The sequence below is a fragment of the Phlebotomus papatasi genome, chromosome 3 (assembly GCF_024763615.1).
Source record: "Phlebotomus papatasi isolate M1 chromosome 3, Ppap_2.1, whole genome shotgun sequence".
Lineage (NCBI taxonomy): Eukaryota > Metazoa > Arthropoda > Insecta > Diptera > Psychodidae > Phlebotomus > Phlebotomus papatasi.
This window is the reverse complement of record NC_077224.1, coordinates 57,513,174-57,534,822: the sequence shown is the minus strand read 5'-3', so window position 1 is coordinate 57,534,822 and position 21,649 is coordinate 57,513,174. Positions and strand designations below refer to the sequence as shown.

General features: G+C 35.4%; 3 protein-coding genes across 19 annotated transcripts in view; 2 read left to right on the top strand and 1 right to left on the bottom strand.

Annotated features, from left to right (window-relative positions):
- The first annotated feature begins 44 nt into the window (after window positions 1-44).
- On the top strand, window positions 45-6,006 carry LOC129806977 (TBC1 domain family member 25). The gene is made up of 3 exons (XM_055855910.1): window positions 45-249; window positions 327-3,243; window positions 5,389-6,006. Exons 1-2 carry the CDS (start codon window positions 199-201, stop codon window positions 3,225-3,227), a joined length of 2,952 nt encoding a protein of 983 aa, XP_055711885.1. The 5' UTR covers window positions 45-198; the 3' UTR covers window positions 3,228-3,243; window positions 5,389-6,006.
- A 2,446-nt stretch (window positions 6,007-8,452) lies between these two features.
- LOC129806976 (zinc finger protein 583-like) lies at window positions 8,453-9,882 on the bottom strand. Its single transcript, XM_055855909.1, has 2 exons — window positions 9,636-9,882; window positions 8,453-9,560 (listed from the first exon to the last, which is right to left on the bottom strand). The coding sequence occupies exons 1-2, from the start codon at window positions 9,768-9,770 to the stop codon at window positions 8,490-8,492; spliced, it is 1,206 nt and encodes a 401-aa protein (XP_055711884.1). The 5' UTR covers window positions 9,771-9,882; the 3' UTR covers window positions 8,453-8,489.
- A 514-nt stretch (window positions 9,883-10,396) lies between these two features.
- Window positions 10,397-21,649, top strand: part of LOC129806972 (inositol hexakisphosphate and diphosphoinositol-pentakisphosphate kinase) — a 54,860-nt gene continuing 43,607 nt past the window's right edge. For 12 of the 17 annotated variants that reach the window (XM_055855907.1, XM_055855895.1, XM_055855890.1 and 9 more), the window contains exon 1: window positions 10,397-10,471. In XM_055855907.1, the coding sequence (XP_055711882.1) occupies window positions 10,397-10,471 (75 nt within the window). Of the gene's footprint in view, window positions 10,472-20,953; window positions 21,291-21,649 lie in introns of those variants that run through there. The other 5 variants (XM_055855865.1, XM_055855886.1, XM_055855876.1 and 2 more) reach the window with 3 other exon arrangements.

The window sequence follows — 21,649 nt, the reverse complement described above, 5'->3', positions numbered from 1 at the left end:
CCCACCGCATGAGGCGTTGGTGGCATTTAGTGTAAATGTCAGAGTAAATGTGTCACAGAGGTGTCACATTTTCAGGGGAGAAAAAAGAAGGCTGGCAAAATTTTTGCTTTATATTGGGCTTTTCCATTGTCTGGGAATGCTTTTCAATCTAGTCAGAGTGCTTAAGTGAGCTGGAGAGTTAGCCTGAAGTGTGGTGAAATGTCTGGTGTGCTGGGATATAGTCGGGAAGCTGTGAGGGTGCGTGTAAAGGTGAGATGTCTGGGATGTGGTTTTTTTGTGGTGGGTGAAAAGGAAGAAAATTGACCCGAGTTTCACTTTCTTTGCAGAAGTATGAGATGAATTTGCCACCTGAGTGGCGGAAGTTCTCAGTGGATCCACAGATAACCTCCCTGGAAGTGCTATATAGCATTCTGGCGAAAGCCTTTGACCTCAAAACGGATTTTACAATAAGCTACAAGGCAATCGATCCCAATGGTCAGGAAATTTATTTGTCCGTGCTGTCGGATTGGGATCTCGATGCGGCATTCCTCAGAGCACACAATTACTCCATATCCACATCATCGGAGCCCTGTCTCAATCTTCGGGTGGATATTAAGCCATTTTCAGAGGCACCCGATTGGGATTCTTCGAGCAATTCGGGTCTGTTGAATGCCCCAAAGGAGAATATGCTGAATCAGAGTTTGGGAGCTGGACAGAGGTATGTGCAGAATGTACAGAATCGCCTTCCGGGGATTTTGATGAATCAGATGGAAAGGACATTTTCCATGGTGCAGAGAGCATTTAATTTTATCGATGAACAGACAATTTTGCAGCCACCGAGAAATCCACTGACTGATGCTGAATTCCGGGGAATGCTGGATTCTGTGGGACAAATTGTGCAGCCTTTCAATCTCAGGCAAGTAATTTATATGGGTGGAATTGATCCGAGTCTCAGGCGTGTGGTTTGGAAGCATATTTTAAATGTCTATCCGGATGGGATGACAGGGCGCGAGAGAATGGACTATATTAAGAAAAAGTCCAGTGAATATTTTAAATTGAGGGAAGTTTGGAGGGTAGCTGTGCAGAAGGGTAATGTGGCTGGGGAATTGGCCTATGTGACGAGTATGGTGAGGAAGGATGTCTTGAGAACAGATAGACTTCATCCTTTCTATGCTGGGAGCGATGATAATCAAAATATAGCTGCTTTGTTCAATATTCTCACAACTTTTGCCCTCAATCATCCATCTGTGAGCTACTGTCAGGGTATGTCGGATATTGCATCGCCCCTCCTGGTCACAATGGGTGGGGATGAGGCTCAGGCATATATTTGCTTCTGTGCTGTTATGCGACGTCTCTGTGGCAATTTTATGCTCGATGGCGTAGCCATGACACAGAAATTCACCCATTTGACCATCTCACTTCAACACTATGATCCCGAATTCTATGAATATCTCAAGGCACAGCAGGCAGATGATCTTCTCTTCTGCTATCGTTGGCTGTTGCTGGAGATGAAGAGAGAATTTGCCTTTGAGGATTCCCTGAGAATGCTGGAAGTCCTATGGAGTTCCCTTCCCTCGGATCCGCCCGAAAAGGAACTACATCTATTTGAAAAGGAATTTGAAGTGACACCTGAAATTTCCACTCCCAGCATCAGTTCAATCTTGCGAACTCCCCGGGAGAATCCCTATACAAAAATCTGTGCTCTCCGACGGCAAAATTCAGCAGTTTCACTGCAGAGTCACTTGAGTTATCCCACCAGCCCAGCTCCCCTGGGTACCACCAAGAGACTCAATCACAGCCTCGATGAAACACTGGCTTGCCTGAGTCCGGACATCATCAATACCAAAAGTCATCAGAGTCTCGATGAGACAAAATTCAAATTTCCCGAATGTCCGGCAAAGCCTGAAGAGATCACTGAAGAGAAACCGCCAGAGACATGTCCAGAGATCCCAGAGATCGAAAGACCATCTACTCCTGAGGACCTTCCCAGGAGGCAACCTCTGACCAAAGGTGGTTCTCTCAATCGTCATGTCGTAGGCAAAAAAGCCTCAGGAGGGCATTTTAGGGAGCTCAAAGAACGTCTGGCGGCAAGCAAAAAGGGCCTTCTGGCATCCTTCGATAGTGTCCAGGGCAATGATCAGGGTCAGAAGTTGGTGAAGAACTTCAATGAATTCCTCAATTTTGCCTCAATGGCCAAGGAGAGGCAGACTACCGAAGAGACTCCCCCTCAGCCTCGATCGACCAATCCCTTCGATGAGAGTCCTGACGATTCCCAGGAATACTTCCCAATGACCACATCCATGACGCGAGAATTGAGGCTGGAACTGGAGAATCTCGATAGGCAACTCTTTGGTCCGGACTTCCAGAAGAAGCACTTCAATTCCCTTCTGGATTGCGATACACCCGGAAGTGGGGATTCAGTTAACAGTGGCGACAGGAATAAATCACCAGGAATTGCCTACACGAAGCTCGAAGGAAATTCCATTGAGGTGTGCGACAATCTCTTCAATGGCCATCAAAAAGACCAACAGACAGGATCAGAAGAGGAAACTCCAGCAAAAATCACCAGTGGAACTGTAGATGTTTTCATCTGGGAGAATCCTCTGCATCAACTAAATTCAGGAACTGAAGATGAACGACAAGTAGTCGGTGTCAATCTTACGACACCGGATGAACAGACTGATCTGGAGTATGATGGAGAGATTGTGGATGAGATGAATTGTGGCAAATCAGCAACGCCCATACGGCTCCTTATCCGGAGGAATGAATCAAAACCCAGTAGTCGAAATTCCGTGGTATATGGAGAAGAATCAGACTCGGACAAATCTGACAGTTGGAATGAGTCAAGAAGGCCTGAAGTCCACAGAAATACCCTTGAAGTTGAACAGAGGGTGGCCACAATGACAAATTCCTGCGAAGAAGCCTCTGAAGCTAGCAATTCAACAGCAACTCCCAAAATTCCTGGAGATCTTCCAGCACCGGCTGAATTTGGTGGTGGAAATCCCTTTCTCATCTTCCTAGCCCTCTCGCTATTGCTGCAGAGTCGGGATTTTGTGATAAAGAGCGGAATGGACTACAATGAGATGGCCATGCATTTTGACAAAATGGTCCGGAAACACAATGTCACGAGGACACTCAATCATGCTCGCCGGATGTATGCGGACTACCTGAGATCACAGAATACAGCTTCGGGTACAGTTGGCAAATCCGGAACTACAAGTAGTCGCAAACATTCCAACAGGCTCTAGACCTAGAGACTAGAAGGTGAGTCAACGTGTGATTCCAGTATGATCCTCATAACCTTACATTCACAAGTAACCTTCCTGAGTTACTTTTTTTTTTGTATTTTACCGGCTCGAAAGTAATTTAAAAAGTTATTTTGATTGTTCAAAACCTTGAATGAAAGATGGGAAATATGCAAAACTGTGCTGTTTTCACTTGTTTTTATGACAAAAAAAAGATAAATATCCATTCACAAATAACTTTCCTGATTTGAGAGCCCTCTCCGATTGAGGATGCGGACTAATATTTTCGGAATCTGAAAATACTTATCCGAAAAGCTATTTGGAGTTCGAAACTTCGAATTCGTGCTCTCCGTGTGCTCATAGTCGGAGTTCGAGTCTCCAAAAGTGTCTCGGCTAAAATGCAAATAGCTTTTTATTTGCATAAAATTGATCGCTAGTAAAGGCAGTTGATTATTAACTCAATAAAGGAATTTAATAATAGGGCGCAAAAATAAGCCTTATTACTTTGATATTCTCCATTTTGGCATTCGAAACCCTTTAAAATTCGAATAGGAAGTTCATTCGAAATTGATTTTCGAATGCCTTTTCTCTTGGAGAAACTTCAGCTGTGAGCTATGGGAATGAGGCGGGTGCAAAATGTTATGAAAGAATAAAAAAATAAAATTTGATCCTGTAACAGTATGACAAATTTAAATTTTTTGTGTGGTAAATTAGGAAGAACTAATTGTAAATCCAATTGATATGAGTTTCTAAAAGTTTTGACATTGTCACTTTAGCTCAAGTGGCATTGTCAGAAGTCACATATTTGAGATTTCTGGCAATTCAAAGGACAATGAATTTTGTTAAACAAATCAATCAAGACAGACTGTATTTGCATAATATCACTAAGTAAAGGCATTTCATTAAAAAAAATCAGTGAATTGCATTTTCGAACTCATATGATATGACAAAAAAGCTCGATTGGCATTCTTTCCGTACAGAAGTAGTTTTTTATTCGAAAATCTATTTGAAGATCCAAAAAAGGCTCAAACAGAAATAGATTTTGATTCTCCAATAGTGTCTTGGATAAAAGGTAAATGGAACTATATTTCCACAAAGTCGTTGAAGTTCGAAGAATTCAAATTCAATTTCGAATTTTCATACTAAATTTTCGAACAAGGTGGGGAAAATTTATCAAATATCACACTAAGCAGCTGACAAAAGAGTTACTCAGTGATTATGGAGTAATTAAATACTGGGGAAAGAACAGTAAACGTCGTTGTTCTGTTTTTTTACTCACAACAATGTGAAGACCAACACATTTTGACACTTGAGCACTTCGAAATTCGAACAGGATGTAACTTCCGCCACCTTGCAAAAATATTAAAAAGTAAGAAATTCTCTTTTTTGGATCGAAATAGATTTTCGAATTTTTCAAGATCTACTTCTGTACGGATAGATTGTCAGGTTTCGAACTCACGCGTGACAATGCTACGAAAATTACAGAATTCCCCTACAGAATTGTGTTGTCTAAAGCTGTCTCGGCTAATAAATAAATAGTTCTCTATTTGCGCACCGTTGATGTTCGAAAAAAGGTTTTTCGAAATTTCAAACTGAATTTGTATGATTTTTCTCACAACAAAGTCAAGAATGACACTGGACACCTGCAAAATACAATTCGAAACTTAAACAGGATCTCGCATGGGTTACCTAATATCAGAATAATTATTTTACTTTATAAATCATAACCGCAGCAATACTATTTTATTTTTATGTTTTGAAAGTTTCAAGAATTGTTAAATTTCATCCTAAATGTTTGAATATGAGCGACATTTTTTATATTTTTTCAAAACTGTATCGTTAAAGTCCATTTTGAAAAACTACGTTCTTAAACAAGTTTTTACAGATGCACACATTTACTTTCATTTTTTTTTAAAGAGATAATAGTGCAAACTTGTTAAAATAATTAAAGAAAAGCGCAATTCTTCAATTCTTCTATCTGCCTGCACCTTCTTAAATTTCCAAAAAAAAAAAAAATAAATAAATAATAGCTTTAAAATTTCGAGTGTTAGGTTGAACTTGAAGGTTATTTGTGAATGGATGAGAATGTCGAATCCCCGATAAAATATCAAGAAAGCGACCACGATCTGATCTGCCAAAAAATGTATGAATTTTATTTCATCAGCACTCAAGCGGTAGATACTCGAACTTCACCTTAGACTTCCGATTACTTTCGTTACTTGTGAAAGTATAGGGTTAACAAAAGACACTGGAGATTTCGAAAAAATGACCTTAAAAAATACAGTAAACAAAAAATCAAACAAGTATTTTGCATTTTTTATAATGATATCTTGTGCTTTTTTACAAATACACATCGTTCCTAGTTACGGCATTTTTTAAATTGTAGAATTAATTTAAATGTGAATAAATAGTATTTATGCTCAGTATAGTTAAATTTCGAAATCTCCAAGAAAGAAAGAAAAAAAAATAATGTATGTATGTTGAACAAATTTATCCTTTTCTGTGAGATTTTTTAATCATTCCAAGCGGTAGATGTGATTGAAATGTAGGTTAAAAATACCCAAAATTATTATTATAATCCCAGGTTACAAGAAAAAGAAAGCTTTTGATCTTATTATAAAAATTTTGATCCTAATTGAGATCGAAAATAAAATCTGGTGAGAACGCAAAGACTTTTACTCAAGAACACGATGCGATATGCAATAAATGTGCACTCGCACTATGTAAGCAATTTATGAATTGTCAATAATAAAACACTATGGCTTTGTCTTTCCATCTAAAACAGACGTCTTTTCCATTAAATACATTTAAAAAAAAGTGAAAGTTATACCAAAAATAAAATTCCTGCGTAATAATTATGTGAATTCACTAATTTAAAATTCTACAATTATTTAGAAATTTCAAATAACTTCGAGTTTATTTATTTCAAACATTTTGTTTTCGCATGTTCGATCCATTTAATATATCATGGAATAATCTTTAGTGGCCTAATTATTTTTTACTGCTCGAAATCAAAGAGAGTGCAGTTATATAATCGTCTTTTTTTCAACTTGTCACCGTCTTGGAGCTAAAACGGTAAAAGATATCGACTTCCAGTTTTCGATGACCCCCACTCCAGACGTTTTTTTCCCTATTACCTGCCCAACCCCCTCCCATCCCCTAAAAACAATGTTTTTCTGTTCTCAAAACTGGTCAAAGGTTTTTCAATGATCTTCGGATATGTTTTAGAGATGGTCCAGGCGAATATTTCGTCCAAACGTACCAATGACCGACAAATTCGCCATTTTGAGTTATCGAAAGTTAAAAGTCAACCTGTTTGGAAGGCCCATTTTTCAACCGATTTGGTTAAATTTGGATTTTTTGGAAAGGTTTTGAAATTTCGAACCCGGCTGCATCGGTTTGCATTGGTAATGAATTGGTTAAGTACCGATTTTTTTTTTGATTTTTAAATGCTTTTGTGATTATGAATCAATTTGATATCTAGTAGACCAGTAAGCACCAAAAGATCATGCAAAAAACTAATTCACAGAGAGCTCTATCTTGTGAGTTCGAGCATTCTGCAAAACTGGGACGCTTTGCCATCTCTTTTTGTTATCGGACTTGAAAGTTGACATTGCAAACACAAGCAGATTTTTGATTCTCCAATAGTGTCTTGGATAAAAGGTAAATGGAACTCTATTTGCACAAAAAGACGTTGATGTTCGAAGACTTTAAATTCAATTTCGAACTGTTATGCTAAATTTTCGAACAAGATGTGGAAAATTCATGAATTATTTCACTAAAAAGCTCGCAAAAAAGCTACTAAGTGATTATGTAGTGATTAAATAAAGTAAAAGAAACAATAATCGTTGTTGTTTTTTGTTTTTTCCACAACAAAGTGAAGATCAACACATTTTGACACTGAACACTTAGAAATTCGAACAAGACGTATTTCAGCCACGTTGCGAAAGTATCAAGAAGTGCTCGCTTTGTAATCCGGATGATTGGGAGACAAAATGACAGATGTCCGCTTCGTAATCCGGATGGATTTTGTGAATTTGTTCAACGTATCGAAAATATAATACAAGATTTTTTTGTAGAATTAGTATAAAAGTTTTAAAGAAGCTTAAAAAGTTAAATACTTCATTTATTAAACAAAAACATTACAGTTACTTCAGTCGAGATGGATTTCGGTGGCGAAAGTTCATAAGGAACATCAAATAAGAATCAACTTAAGAGTGTTTTATACAGACGAAATCATATGCGAGTACTGGCAGCAGGAGGGGAAGGGAATCTCGAATTAAAAAAGTGAAACCATGTAGCACGAAACCATGTTTTGCGAGCGAGACGGCCGAATACCTGTTTGAATTTCAAATGTACTTCGGAGTTTAAAAAAATTCGAAGATCGGTCTCGAACTCGAAAGTCAAAGAATGCATTTTTGTACTTTTCGGGAGCATCTAAATGGGGGGATTTTATTTCGAATCCGCCATTTTGACACAAAAACCCCCACTGAGCTTTAGACCGGTGCATTTTTGCCTGTTGTTCGGCGCTTAAAATCTCCCTCTTCGAAAGCTCAATTTGTTTATGTTCGAATATTTTGACATTTCAAGCGATTTTAAAACTTGTTTTTTTGTATTTCAAGAGATGTTTTTCTCGTGAACTATTTTCAAAGTTATCAAGAGTCGAAAAGCAGATGAAATGGGGACACGACATCAATCACTCTTCTGAATGCATCGTTTAATTTTCTTTAATGGTCGAATTGTTAAAGTTGATTTGTAGGAAAATAAAAATTTACGATATTGTCTTAATTTAGCAACAATATTAGCATAAAATCCTGCGGTAGGACGGTTTTGATATAGAGGATGTATGCCCCATCTCCTCTTCTTTATAAAGTGTTCGTCACCAGGCATAAATATTAACTTTACCTATGTTTAACAAATTCTTTGATTGTAAAACATTGTGTGAATGACGTTCGAAATGTTTCGAAATAAAATAGAAAGTCTTCCAGACTATCTATTTTAGTTAGAACACTCTTGGAGAATTTTTAACAGAGGGTGGAGAAAATTTATCTCAGGAATGAATCACTAGGGGAGATTTCCCGAGACTCACCTGTGCATAGCACAGTGGGTTGCATTTCGAAATCCTCTCGTATAGAAGACGCTTTCCTGAAGAAATTTGAACGATTCGAAATTCGAAAAATTCTATTTTGTATGAATGGTAGCAGAAGGGTAGTAAGAAAATAGGTCGGTTTTTCAAACTTAAACTCAGTTTTTATTCAAAGAATATTATTTCCTACCCATAAGAAGCAGAGGATGATTTCGCCTCATGTGAAATCTCAAAATGCCCTTTGATCGAAATTTTTCGAAGCAAAAGATGCAACTGAGATTTTTTTGCAAATGCGACTTCACATGAAGATTCAGAAATTTGTACTTTTTTCCACACAATTTACATTCTTTTTTGGTGTCCTTTGTGGAAACATTTTTTACCTGGAACGTTCTGGCCCTTTTCTTTGCTGCTTCTTTATTCTTGAGACATAGCAGCAGTGCTTTAGATCTTCTTATCCTCAGTTCCTTTAATCTCTCTTCGACTCCAGGTTCACCAGCTTTGTGACTGAGTTCGTGAATCTCACAATTCAGCAGGGAGTTGTAAACTCTCCGACAGGAGAAACATCTGAAGGCCAAATTACTGTGGAGCTTTATGTGACTCTGAAGATTTTGGTCCACAGAAAATTTCCGATGGCAAATGGGGCAATTTTTGAAGGTTATCGGGGATTTTTCATCTTCAGGAGTTTTGGTTTTCTTGTCTTGTGGCTTCTTCTTAGGTCCAGGACTGGAGAGGCTAGGGATATTGCTGCCTCGCTCCTTTTTAGGGCTCAATTTCTTTCGTTTTCGAAGTGGCGTGGAATCAATTTCATCAGAGGAGCTACTTTCATCTGGTTCATACGTTACATCCTTGTCTTCATCATCTACAAAATCCAAGGTGTATTTCGAATCCATGATAATAAATTCTGGCTCCGTTTTGATTATTCCTGACCTTTTTATATCATCGAAAATCTTACTTTCCATGCTGATAGGAACATCCAAAGGATCACGATCTTCTTCATAGTCAAGTGGTTTTGCAATAAAATCTTTTGGTTTTTGATCAAATTTATATGAAGGATATGAAGTATCAGTAATTTCCTCAGGTTCTTCATCACATGCTGAAAGATTTATCCGTCCAGTTAGTGCAGCATGCATCAACTTCCTGTACATCTTCTGGACTCGATTTTTGAACACGAAAAATCCTTCCAGGGCATTTTCGCACGATCGGCATATGTAGTGGAACAGTTCGTCAATGTTTTCCACGTCAGTCTTTTTCTGGAAGTACCGGAAATACAGAAATATGGGAAATTTAAGAAAATTCATTGAGATCTTCCGGAATTGTTTGTTTACCTTTACATCTTGGATTTCTCTCAGCTTCCCAAGTAAGTGAATATTGTCTTCCTCTAAGAGATTGACCAGGAACTTTTTACTCTCACAAATACGACAAATCCTTGGGTCCACATCCCTAGATTCCATTCTATTCATGATATTTTTAAGGAATAGAAAAGGCAGGCAAAAAAGCAAAACACGAATGATTTCAAGCGACTGAAGTTAGCTGCAGATCGCAGCGCTCGATGCGGTGGGTTTGGTAAATATTCGGAACTGTCATTCTTGTAATTCGCGCTCCGAATTGTTATGTTTCGTGGTTTCGACAGCGTCCGGCCATCATTTTGCGGATAAAAATCTCCGCTCGGCAGAAAATTGTCCAAAAAAACCCATTAAACTTTGATAAAATTCAGTGAAAAGTATGAAAATCTTTAACTGACACTACTACCCTGTGTATTTAAGTGGAATTTTGTTGTTTTTCTGTGCATAAATGCGTGAAAAAAATGTTGAGAAAAAATCAATGGCGTGCGACACAAATTGCAGGAGAGTTCATCAACGCTAAATATACATTTAAAATTTCTCTGCCAAGTGATAACATCGAGTACTGATGTACCAAAAATACACAGTACACATCTCTGGCAATTGATACGGGAGAGATTTTTGGCTGGGTTGATTTTAAAAGAGTGCGCGAGTGAGAAGCAGGTGGGCCAAAATTTGACCCTCGACCACATTCTGCGTCATCCGGAAGTTTGCAATTTTATCGATCCACCAGCAACTGCATCAGAATGTCGTATACTGAGCTAGAGACTGGCTACCAAGGACTCCAACAGGCCAATCGACCCGGATTCTATGTCGGAGAGGTAAAAAATACTGAATTAAATTGATTTTTATTTTCACCAAAAAAATAACTTTTTCTCATTTCTTTGTTTCAGGTAAGAAAATTTCACTACAATTAATCCGAATCATCTTCCTGTCCACAATTTTGACTAGAAATCCATAACTAGTTGCTGCTCGTGTTCTTCATGTCTCAGTTATCGATGTGAGTGTTCAAAAATTAAAGCCTCAACTATTGTTCCAATTTTTACTGGGCACTTTTTTTTTGATAAGATCACACAAACATGTTCTACTTGAATTTCTCGATAAGGAGACTACTCTATTTCAAAAAGGCAAATAGTGTATTTTCCAGTTGTCAGTGTCTCGTGTTCATATTTTCTAATCTCCGACTTGTTTATTTGCACAAAACGCACGAGAGAATTGCGTTAAAAAAAAAACAATTTAAAATATCATCAACATACTAAGGGAATGTGTTATTATTTACAAAATATTTGGGCTGTAAAATGTTGCAAAAGTCATCACTGACAATGACCTCAATGATGATTATTATTTGCAATCTAGCAGTGGATGATTTATAGTATTAATGACCTAAGAAGCATTTTCAGAGGAGCTCTGTGTGCTCCTGATAGTTACTACACAGAGTAATTCCTCTTGAAATTCAATGAAAGACATCTTATCATCCCATTTTTTGATAAGAATTATTTGTCTTCGTATTCCGGTTGTGTTTACACTTGTATCCAATTCAACTAAATTACTAAGATGTTTCTTTACTTCAGAGTGTGATTAGGGGTGATAAATTACTTGGGATTCACAGAAGAAAATTAGATGTAGGCTTTCAGGTTTCGCACATACTCTGACTTTGAACACTTTATGTTTTTCCCATTTTCATTTAATGAATCTGACCTTATTGCAATATGTAGCTGTTTTAGGTCGCACGTTTCCTAAAAAAAATTGGTCAGATTCATTAAACACTGAGAGAAATCCGAAAAAGTTAACATTCCGGAAATGTTAATTTTACCTTGCATTATTGATCCGAAATCGGTGTAAATATTATGCGTTTTAGGTGTATTATGGGTTAAAGTTACCCTTTTCATGTTAATTTTACCCTTAACAAGGTGTAAAATTAACATTTAAAAATGTTGATATATTTTTACACCTAAAAAGTGTTAAAATTATGAGGAAAAAAAGTTAATCGCACCCTCTTTTTATCTCAGTGAAGAAAGCTAGTGATAGGCCTAGATCAGCTTATTGTAGGTGAGATTCTTAATGTGAGCTAACTCGGAATGCATGCAAATTCGATTTAGAGCTGAAGTTGGGGGACGCCATTCAATTATCTTCTGTCATTTTTTTCTATGCGTATAAAATGTTAAAATTCTTGCAAAAGTCGATGAATAAAAAAAAGTGAAATGTCCAAAAAAAAGTTTCTTCCACAAATTATACCCTTTGAGTTCCTCTAACGAACAGTCCAAGTGCGAGAATTATGGGTCACTCCTGGTCCCAGCAGTGAATGGTCAAAAAAGACGTTGCAAAAAGTGTCTTCTTCGACATAAATGGTTCTGGATGACCATGATTTACTCATAGCAGACTACATATACCAGATTCTGAAAGCTAATGAACCAAGCTTTCCAACAATAGTTCACTCATCCAATTATGTTCATCAGGAGCTGAGATATACCACTCCAAACTTTTTACCTCTTCTACTGACAGAATATATGATCTCATCTAATATAACACAAGGTTTTCTTTCTAGAATTAGAATAAAAGTTTTAAAGAAGTTTGAAAGACATAATTAGAGAATTCTATGCTATTATATATTTCATTTATTAAACAAAAACATCACAAGATAATTCATTTTCATTGCCTGAACACCCATGCATACTAGGGCGTTTCAACTAGGAAAAAAATTTTTTGGCACTATTCTCACGGTGCTGTATTTGATGAGACAAGAAAGTTTTTCTTCTACGACCATATGATCAGACGCTGTTTAGAGGTGGCTGAACGACCCTCTCTGTAGAACAAATTTCTGATTTTACCGGATTTCACATTACAGAGAGGGTCGCTAAGCCACCTCTAAACGACGTCTGATCATATGGTCGTAGAAGAAAAATTTTCTTGTCTCATCAAATACAGCACCGTGAGAATAGTGCCAAAAAAATTTTTTCCTAGTTGAAACGCCCTAATGCATACATGACCTCAAAATTATTTTAAATGTAACCGTCGATAACTCGTCCGGATTACAGAGATCCGGATTAGAGAGCGGGCACTGTATGGGCAAAATATACCAGAATGTTTTCTATAATCTTGCCATAGAACTTGATCTCATCGATTACTCAGAAGCCGAGATAATCGAAGTTGTTTGTTCCTGAACTCGTCTTTGCGACCAGAGCGCCCCAAGTGTTCATTTGATGAACTTCAACTATATTAAAGAATTGTTGTATTTTGTGAGACTTTCCATTTAAAACCCTATTTTAAGTGCCTTGGTCCGGTGGCAGCCAAAATCCCAAAAGCCAAAATCCCGAACACCAAAATCCCGAACACCAAAATCCCGAAAGCCAAAATCCCGAATGTTCGAAATCCTGAAAGGGATGAAATTATATGTGGGAAAATGTTTAGAATAATTTTCTAAGACACAGAAGATTTCCCTTTGCCTCCAGAAAGCGCGAGTGCAATCGTGGGAGTAGCTATGACACTTTTAAGAATTCAGGATTTTGGCTTTCAGGATTTTGAATCGGGATTTTGTTCCGTCTTGGTCGATTCGAAAAATCATTTTTTTCACACTAAAACGACAAAATCTGGCAGATGGAATTGTCTGAGCAAAAAATAGTGTTTGGACAAAATATAGATATACACTCAGTCCCGGGATTGTGCACATTTTTGGGACCGAAAAACCTGTAAAATGGCTTTATGCATCGAGAAAATTTGTATACCGAAGGCGAATTCTTTTAAATGAATCGGCCATAGAACGAATTTTACGTGAAATAAATGTAGTCAGAGCAAAAAGATTCAACTGTTTAAAAGAAATTCATCAACAAACAGTAGGGGAGACTGGGGCAAAAAGTCACAAATCGAAAATTTTAAAATTCAATATCTTCCAAGATAAATAAGATCGCAGCTTAAAATTTTTTCCATAGATAGCCTCCATAGGTCTTCTTCAATGTCGTAAGTTTGTTAGAATTTGAACAAGTAATTTAGAAAATGCAAATATCGAAATTTTGAGCCCTATTTTTGAAATATTTTCCGTGCAGAAGATATCAGTTATTAGCTACTTATTTTAAATTTAATGCACTGGTGAATATTTCCCAAATTATCTGGATATTCTTTGAATACGAATCCGATGTCTATTTTAGAATATTACAAAGATTCTTTTCTCCAGAAATCCTTTTATTAAAAATGACCACTTGGGGTAAAAAGTAACAAAGACCGAAGAAATTTCTGATGTCTCACGGCAAGAAGAAACGTCACTTCCATGTTTCACCGCTTTTTGTTTGCATTGGACAAACGATTAGCAGTCTCTTGTGTGTTTTTTTTTTTCTAAAATAGCTTGAAAAGCACTTTTCTCGCTCAGATAGAGAAAACGGTGTTTTACAAAGGTGTATAAGAATAAATTTTCTATGAAAGAATGTCATCTAGGTATTTTACTTAAATTTACGGAATCCCATAATAAAGCGAATCAAAATGTGACAGTATCTCAGGCCTGATACTATTTGCCCCAGCATTTTTGAGAATGGTCACAAAATTACCTTTTAGAAAACAGCTCGATAAATGTATTTTCTTACACAATAGACAAAAATGACTTTCACAAAGTTGTAGAGCAGTAAATTTCCCATAAAACTGCACTAATTAGAAATTTCTGGGGCACTAGGGTAGCTTGTAAAAAAATAAAATATCCGTTTTGTGACTTTTTATTCCAGTCTCCCCTATTCTTTGACCAGAGTTCTTCAAGAAATTGTAAGAATATTCAAAATTTTTACCTTAATAAAAGAAATTAAAGTTTTATACTGAAAATAAGCATAGTATCTTCAAATTTCCCACGCCACAAAACAGTATACATTCAGGCGTATTTCAAAAATGATTTCATAAATTGACTCCTAAAAGTAGGCAAACTTGCATAATTGTATGTGCATAATCCCGAAGTGCATAATGTCGGGACTGAGTGTAAATGTGCTCTACAATTATGCCGAAGTAATCATCAAGATCGGTTAAGCACGTGTTGAGATAATTGAGGTTACATGTTATAAAAAATCGTTTTTCGACTGTGGCGCCCCTAGCGTTGGTCCTACGAAGTTAAAATGTTATAAAAAGTTGGTGCGCTTATACGAGACATCTAATTTGCGTCCTCACCTTTAATTTTCCGTCAAAATCGGTCAAATAGAACCGGAGATATGGCATTTTGAATTTTACAAAATTTGACCCCTCATATCTCCGGTTCTATTGTAACAACAGCGAGCCCACGCCACTTTTTGGAAACTTCATAGCCTAGGCTACAACACTCTATAATTTGATCAAAATTCCTAATTGCGTTTTTTGAGAAAATGAGTTTTTAAGAAAAAGCTTTCCTAGCGCCACCCGTTCACCACACTTTTTGAACCTTCATCTGAAAGTGTTCATCGAGACGAAACCGAAAACCCAAAACTTTGGTCAAAATGTTAATTAGAACCGGAGATAGAGGCCGGTCAATTTTCGAACTTTGACCCCTTATAGCTCGGATCTCAGGGGTTATCGATCGACTTAAGTATTTTTTTGTTTGATAGATATAATCTGTGGCTACAACATACTGAAATTTTAGCCCGATGCACAATGGAATTTTTGTGTTATTTAACTTAGAAAATTGAAAATTTTTCATTTTAATAATAGCGCCCCTAGCGGTGGTCTTATAAACTGAATGTTAGAAAGGATAGTGGAAATTTCACGAGAGCTTTCCAAAATGCCCTCATTTTTTAGATTCTGAATTTTACCTAATATGAACAGCAATATCAATCAGTCAAAAAACTTATTCGATTAATTAATAGCCCCTACATTTAATTGCATTTTAAATAATCTTATCACACAATCAATAACTTACAACTACTATAAATGTTTTTTTTTGTGTTTAACAAATATGCCGCAAATAAAAATGATTATCAATTTAATTAAATGAGTTTTCATATTTTAAGAATATTTTGCTACAGTTTACAATGGGGACTGGGGCCGTCAATAAAGTAATTCACACTATCTGAGTAATATGGAGTTCCGTGTAATATCGCTCTCTATATCATTTTACTGCGCTAATTGTGTACCTTTTCGCGTACAATGTTGACTCTATTATATTTAATTTTGCAGTCCATTGAGCTTTAAAATTCTCACATATCCTCCCGCCTCCAATGTTTCAATTTTTCCTCAGTTCCACCTGAGACAGAAAAAATCTATTCTAACATTTCCGCGAGGGTAAAGAGACCGAGAGTGCGGTTGAGTTTGAAAGAGGTGGTAAAAGTGTGTGCGAGATATATATTTAAAAGCCATCTCTCTACAATATATTTTTTTTTAATTTTTATTTTGGTTTGAGAATATTATTTTTAAACCAATATGAGAAAGTCTCTTTGGATAAATAATCGTGACTCTACGAGGGGAGCATCAGACTAGTTGGTGTAGAGTTCTCGAAAAGGTGGAAAAGTGCGTCGAAAGATCAAACTTTGTGAAAAAGTTTATTTTTTTGGGTGGTAAAGTGGGTGGGTGGGTGAAATTTTGTGTGAATCTATATAAATTTCGAATATTGATACTATCTCATTATGGATCCGTCAATGAAATCTAAGGAAAATAGCTACTGGTGGCATGAGATGTATTTTGATGAGCTGGAAGTAAGTGTTGACATTCAATTTTTCTTCCTTTGGTGCGGGGTGCGAGTTGAGTCAGCAAATGTCTAATGTGCTAATTGACGGGCTCTGTCGGTGCAATTTTTTTGTTCATTCATTAAATCGTTCAAAAATATCTCCCGAGATACATTGCGCGGCCTCATATAAAGAGCAATTCGCAGTTTAAATTGTGTTGTACATTTTATAACGAGTTCAGTGTTTGCCAATTTGAGAGTCAAATATGCACAATAATGTGATAAGCTGGTATATCTTTTGCACCCAAAATTGGGAACATTATTAAACCCAGGCACAATCTTTCGTTCGAAAACACCTGCTGACATTATTTGTCTCCTCATTGGAATATTAATTATTTTTCAATTGGAGAGAATTTGCGTCTATGAGTATGAACAATTGATTTTTACACTCAGGATTTTAGAGATAATTGACGTCATTTGAACTAGCTATTTGTGTATTTTGAGTCTATTATTAGAAATTTGCTTTTTTGGAAGGATTTCCCTCAAAAATAGCATTAGGCTGGTGAAGTTTCTGTCGAAAGTAAATAATTTTTGCCATGCAATTCTATAATATTGCAAGATACTGCAAATAATTAAGAAATGAAAATTTCAATTTTTAATCGAAATAATTTGATAATTTTTATGAAAATATTTGAGAGACCGCACAGCTTTTAATTTTTAAATGTTATTATACCTAAATGATGATTGACAATTATTGTCTTCCTGTGATCTACAAGTCAGTTCTATTTTTTGAAAAACAGCTTTGTTTGTTCTAAAAACGTTTGTAAGAGCGTTTTTAAATTTTTTCCGTCGGTTTTCGGATATTTTCCTGTCAAATAATTCTTCAAGGATTGGAAGAAATAATAATCGAAAGAGACAATATTTATTTATAGGTTATACTGGGTGCTAGAGAATATGTTCAATTGTAATTTTAATCATGTTTATTGAGCGATATGCAATCTAGTAGGGTCCTGATGATGATTTTCCGATTTTCTGAAATGTCTACAATAGTAAGTGAATAATTCCCTTGGAATCCTTCAAATACATGCTTATTATTTGTTAATAATTAATCCAAAATAAGCTCTGTTGTGAAGTGTGAAGAGTATACAGACTTCTGACTATAGATTTACAGATGAGACTTTGCACTCAAGTCATATCTTGAAAAAATCGGGTAATCTTAGCGTTGTGGACTTAGCTAAGTCCTCATTAAAATGAAAGTTTATTTGCTTTGTTCGTGGCTTATTCACGACGACGCATCCTTTCAACAGATATTAGATACAGTCCTTACGTTTAGTAAAAACCTTCCTGATTTGAAAGCTTTTTACAGTTGAGGTGTGTATTGCACTGATTTGAAGATGTATCCGAGAGAACTTACCTAAAAACCCGTTGGAAGTTGGAAAATTTAAACCGACGAGTTGCTCGATAGTGAATAATTTCTTAAAAAGAATATTAATTTTTTTTCAAAATCAAATATTTTAGCTATCTTGAAATTCTACAAAACTCCGCAAAAACATACTTTCAAGTGTCAAGAAAACCGAAAATTCAAAATTATGAAACAGGCAGTGCCAAAGCGATAAATATGTGAACTTGCACTTTAGCTTGGATTTGGAGTACTTTTGTCTCTTCGAAAGGTTATTACTGAACACAGTCTTTCTCATTCACAGCTGGAGTATGATTCTCTAATAGTTTTTTGGATGAAAGGTAAATTGAACTCTATTTACCCAATGTAAAATCGTTTATATTCGAAGAATTCAAGCTAAATTTACGCACTGGAAAAATTTTATGAAATATCACACTGAGAAACCGTTAAAAGCATTACTCAGAGAAATTATATTGAAATTAACTTTCTTGCTTTGATTTTCCTCACAACAAAACAAAAACAGATACATTTTGATACTCAAGACACTTCGAAATTCGAACAGGAAGTATTTCAAGAAGTAAAAACGTCTTCTCTTTGTCTTTCGAAACTGATTTTCGAATTTTTAAAACTACAGCTGTGAATGAAGCAATTATCATAAAATCAGTCACAGTGAAAGTGAAAAAGAGTATTGCCTGGGCATTAATTGATGTTTTATTAAAATAAGAACAAAATATGTGAAACTTGAGACGCAAAGAAAAGCCGGAAAACGAAGACTTTCCATCATATTCAAAAAGAATATAAACACTTCGGTGTTTTTCGGGAAATGTCATTATTTGACAACCTTCCTGAATAGTTCTTGTCAATATCTCAGCACGTATTCCTAATACCCCAAGCTGCTATCTCTTACAGTTTAGCCTCTTAATCTTATAACAGATAGACAGAGAGATAGAGAAACTGTGATACGAAAGGGAATATTCTGAAAGATGTAGTTGGGGGAAGTGGGGCATTTTTTAATGTGGGGCAGCTTTGAATTTGGGATTTTTCTTCTATTTTTAAATAGAATCGAGCCTTATCGTGATATAAATTATCTTCACAAACATATTGAGAAGCTAAATTACATTATGATATGGCTCAATTGTATTTAAAAATAGGAGAATAATCTCAAGTGCAAAACTGCCCCACTTTCAAAGGTGTCCCACTTCTCCCGGAAGAAAGTTTTGTAGTAGGATGGTAGCATTGCTTGTGGTCTGTCTTTACTTATAACGTTATAACCTCCCCGCAAAAATGTTCACATTTTATCACAAAATGATTTCGAAAATCCACAAAATTAAGATTATTTAATATGTTATGATAGTTCATCTATTTTTTTTTTTTGATTAGACAGGCCACAAGTAATGCCGTCACCCTACTTAATTATTTGAATGGCACATTCGCATGTGCCATTCGAAGATGTTCTTTTCATAGAAAGCAGAAGAATACAAACAGAAAAAATATATGCATTATCGTTAACCGGAATTTATCATCTGATGAGAAATAGTTTTGGATTTTCTGAGTTTACTGCGCCCATAATTTTAGGTCAATCCTCTTTTAGAAGTTACGATCATTTGAACTTCAAAAGTACTACATAATTCACCATTTACCGATTCACAACCGATTTGAAACGATTTATAAATCACTCAAAAGATCTCATAAAATAGTTTTAAGAGTAAAATAAAATTGATTTTTGAATTAAAATTAGTTACCGATTATGAACCGATTGGAATAGGTCCTAACTTGTCAGAAATTTCAGACCTTTCCAACGAGATCAAATATGATACCATTCGGTTGAGAAATACTCTCTCCAAACCTCTTTTTTAACCATTGAACTTTAAACCCATTTTCAAGTTTGACATGTTTAACAAGTTTGACGTTTACGTGTTTTGACATTTCAACGAGAATGAGTGAGATCTAGATCTAGTCATCTCGCTCACTCTTATAGAAAATTATGAAAACATGTTTACAAACAAAAGTTACTGTGCGCTGGGAGTAAGATGACTAAATTTAGACCTCTTTCACTCTCATTCAAAACTCAAAAACATAGTTACAAAAGAAAAGTTATTGTGCACTGGACATTCCTTTTTGGTTAGTAAAGAATATTGAATTATATAAATAAGTAAGATCTAAAAGATTGCAGGTACAGTAAGGGAAAGTACTCTTCAATCGAACGTTCATATACCTTCGAATAATGTGAATTTCTTTTATTTTTCCTAAGAGATTTACACAAAATTCTCAAATAATTATTAATTATTAATAATAAGCCAACTAATATTTAAAAGAAAGGTGCAAGTTTATTAAGAAAATTAAAAGAAAGTTTACATTACTCGAAGGCATAAATGTTCGAAGGCAGGGTACTTTCCCCTAAAGGTTTAATTGGATTTGTAATTTGAGTTCAAAATGCTTCTTATGCACTTTTTTCTTCCTTGTATAAACCGTGATAAGACCAATTAATATTTTTTTGAATCTAATTTTTCGATCACGAGTTAATGAAAACAAGATTAAATAGGAAATTTTATTCTAACTTTGTTTTGCCACATTTTTTAGGGAAAATTTTGTAAAATCATAAATTCACATTTGCCGGAGTTAGATAAATATTTAATGTTTTGCTCTAAAGAGAAACAAACAAGATTTAAAATATATAAACTCTTTAATAACAAGTTCAACAAACACTTGGTTTAATGCTTGTGTGCAAAATTATGAATTATCAAATTATTTGATAAAGTCTTCATAAAATGATAACAATTCTTTATTGGTGGGCAATTGGGAAATTTATTAATATCGCCTTATGACACTTTGTGACTCAAATTACATTTTAGTTCATTTGATGTTCTTCTATGGGTAATTAAACGGATAATAATAATAATGTTGAATGAAATTCAGTGTGTTAATTTTGTAAAGGGTGCTTCATCTATTTCTATATTTAAATTATCAATAAATATAGATGAACAATCACACTTCAACAAAAATGTTTATTTGAATTTTCGTGTGCCACTCTTGCGGAAAATTTGGAGAGGGCCATTTTTAATGTATTTTCGGTATTTTCCTCCGAGTTTTGGGTGTAGAGTGATGATGAACAAAATGTGGCTGTATCTTTTGAGCAAAAGTACGATGAAAAATTCCATCGTAGAATATCGTAAGACGATCGGATTCTTGTATACAAAAATTATTGTGTATGCCTCCAACATTTTTGCTCACAATAAAATGTTTGAGAGTCCCCACAGCGACACCAGCATAGATTTATATCCCACCGAAAGAGAGACTTTTATTTAGTCAGTATTGAGCTTTGTTGTCACTAAGAAGTCTTTTTGTGGATTTCTTCAAGCTCAAAGTTTTCCGTGTTTTTCTCACTGGTGGTGTGCTAAAACGTGTGCCACGATATTCATTTTTTTTCTTCCTTTTTCTGTGTGTGACAAAAATTATCAAAATGAATAGAGATAATACTTATGCTTTGTGGGTGGAAGGTGGAAAAATTCGATAATTTCAGCAAACACGAATATGCTCAAATATCGTGTTTTTTTATCATGATAAAGTAAAGGAAAACTGAAAGAAAGAGAGAGGGAAAGACAGTGGAGTTGATTGTGTAATAAATGTTTAGAGTAGTAAAAAAGTTAGTCAAATATTGATGATTTTTTTGCCCTTCACCGAAAAAAATAAGAAATAATAGAAGTGTTCTAAATGGTGAAACGTGTAAATTGATTTTTCGTTGAAAAATTTCCCTCTGGATGGATTAATTTTTGCTCTCTGGGAATTATTACTTTAGAGATTTTTTGTATTGTGACGAAATAAGAGGGAATTTTTGTGACTTCTTTCGAAGAAATAAAGATCAAGTACATGAGTGAAATAATATTAAAATACATGACCTATATTTCAAATGGCTCGGGAGTCACACAATGTGCTTTATAAACGAATTGTGGCCCCATCAATATAGATCCATTCTGTATCGTGGTTGTTAATTGCGATGAAAGC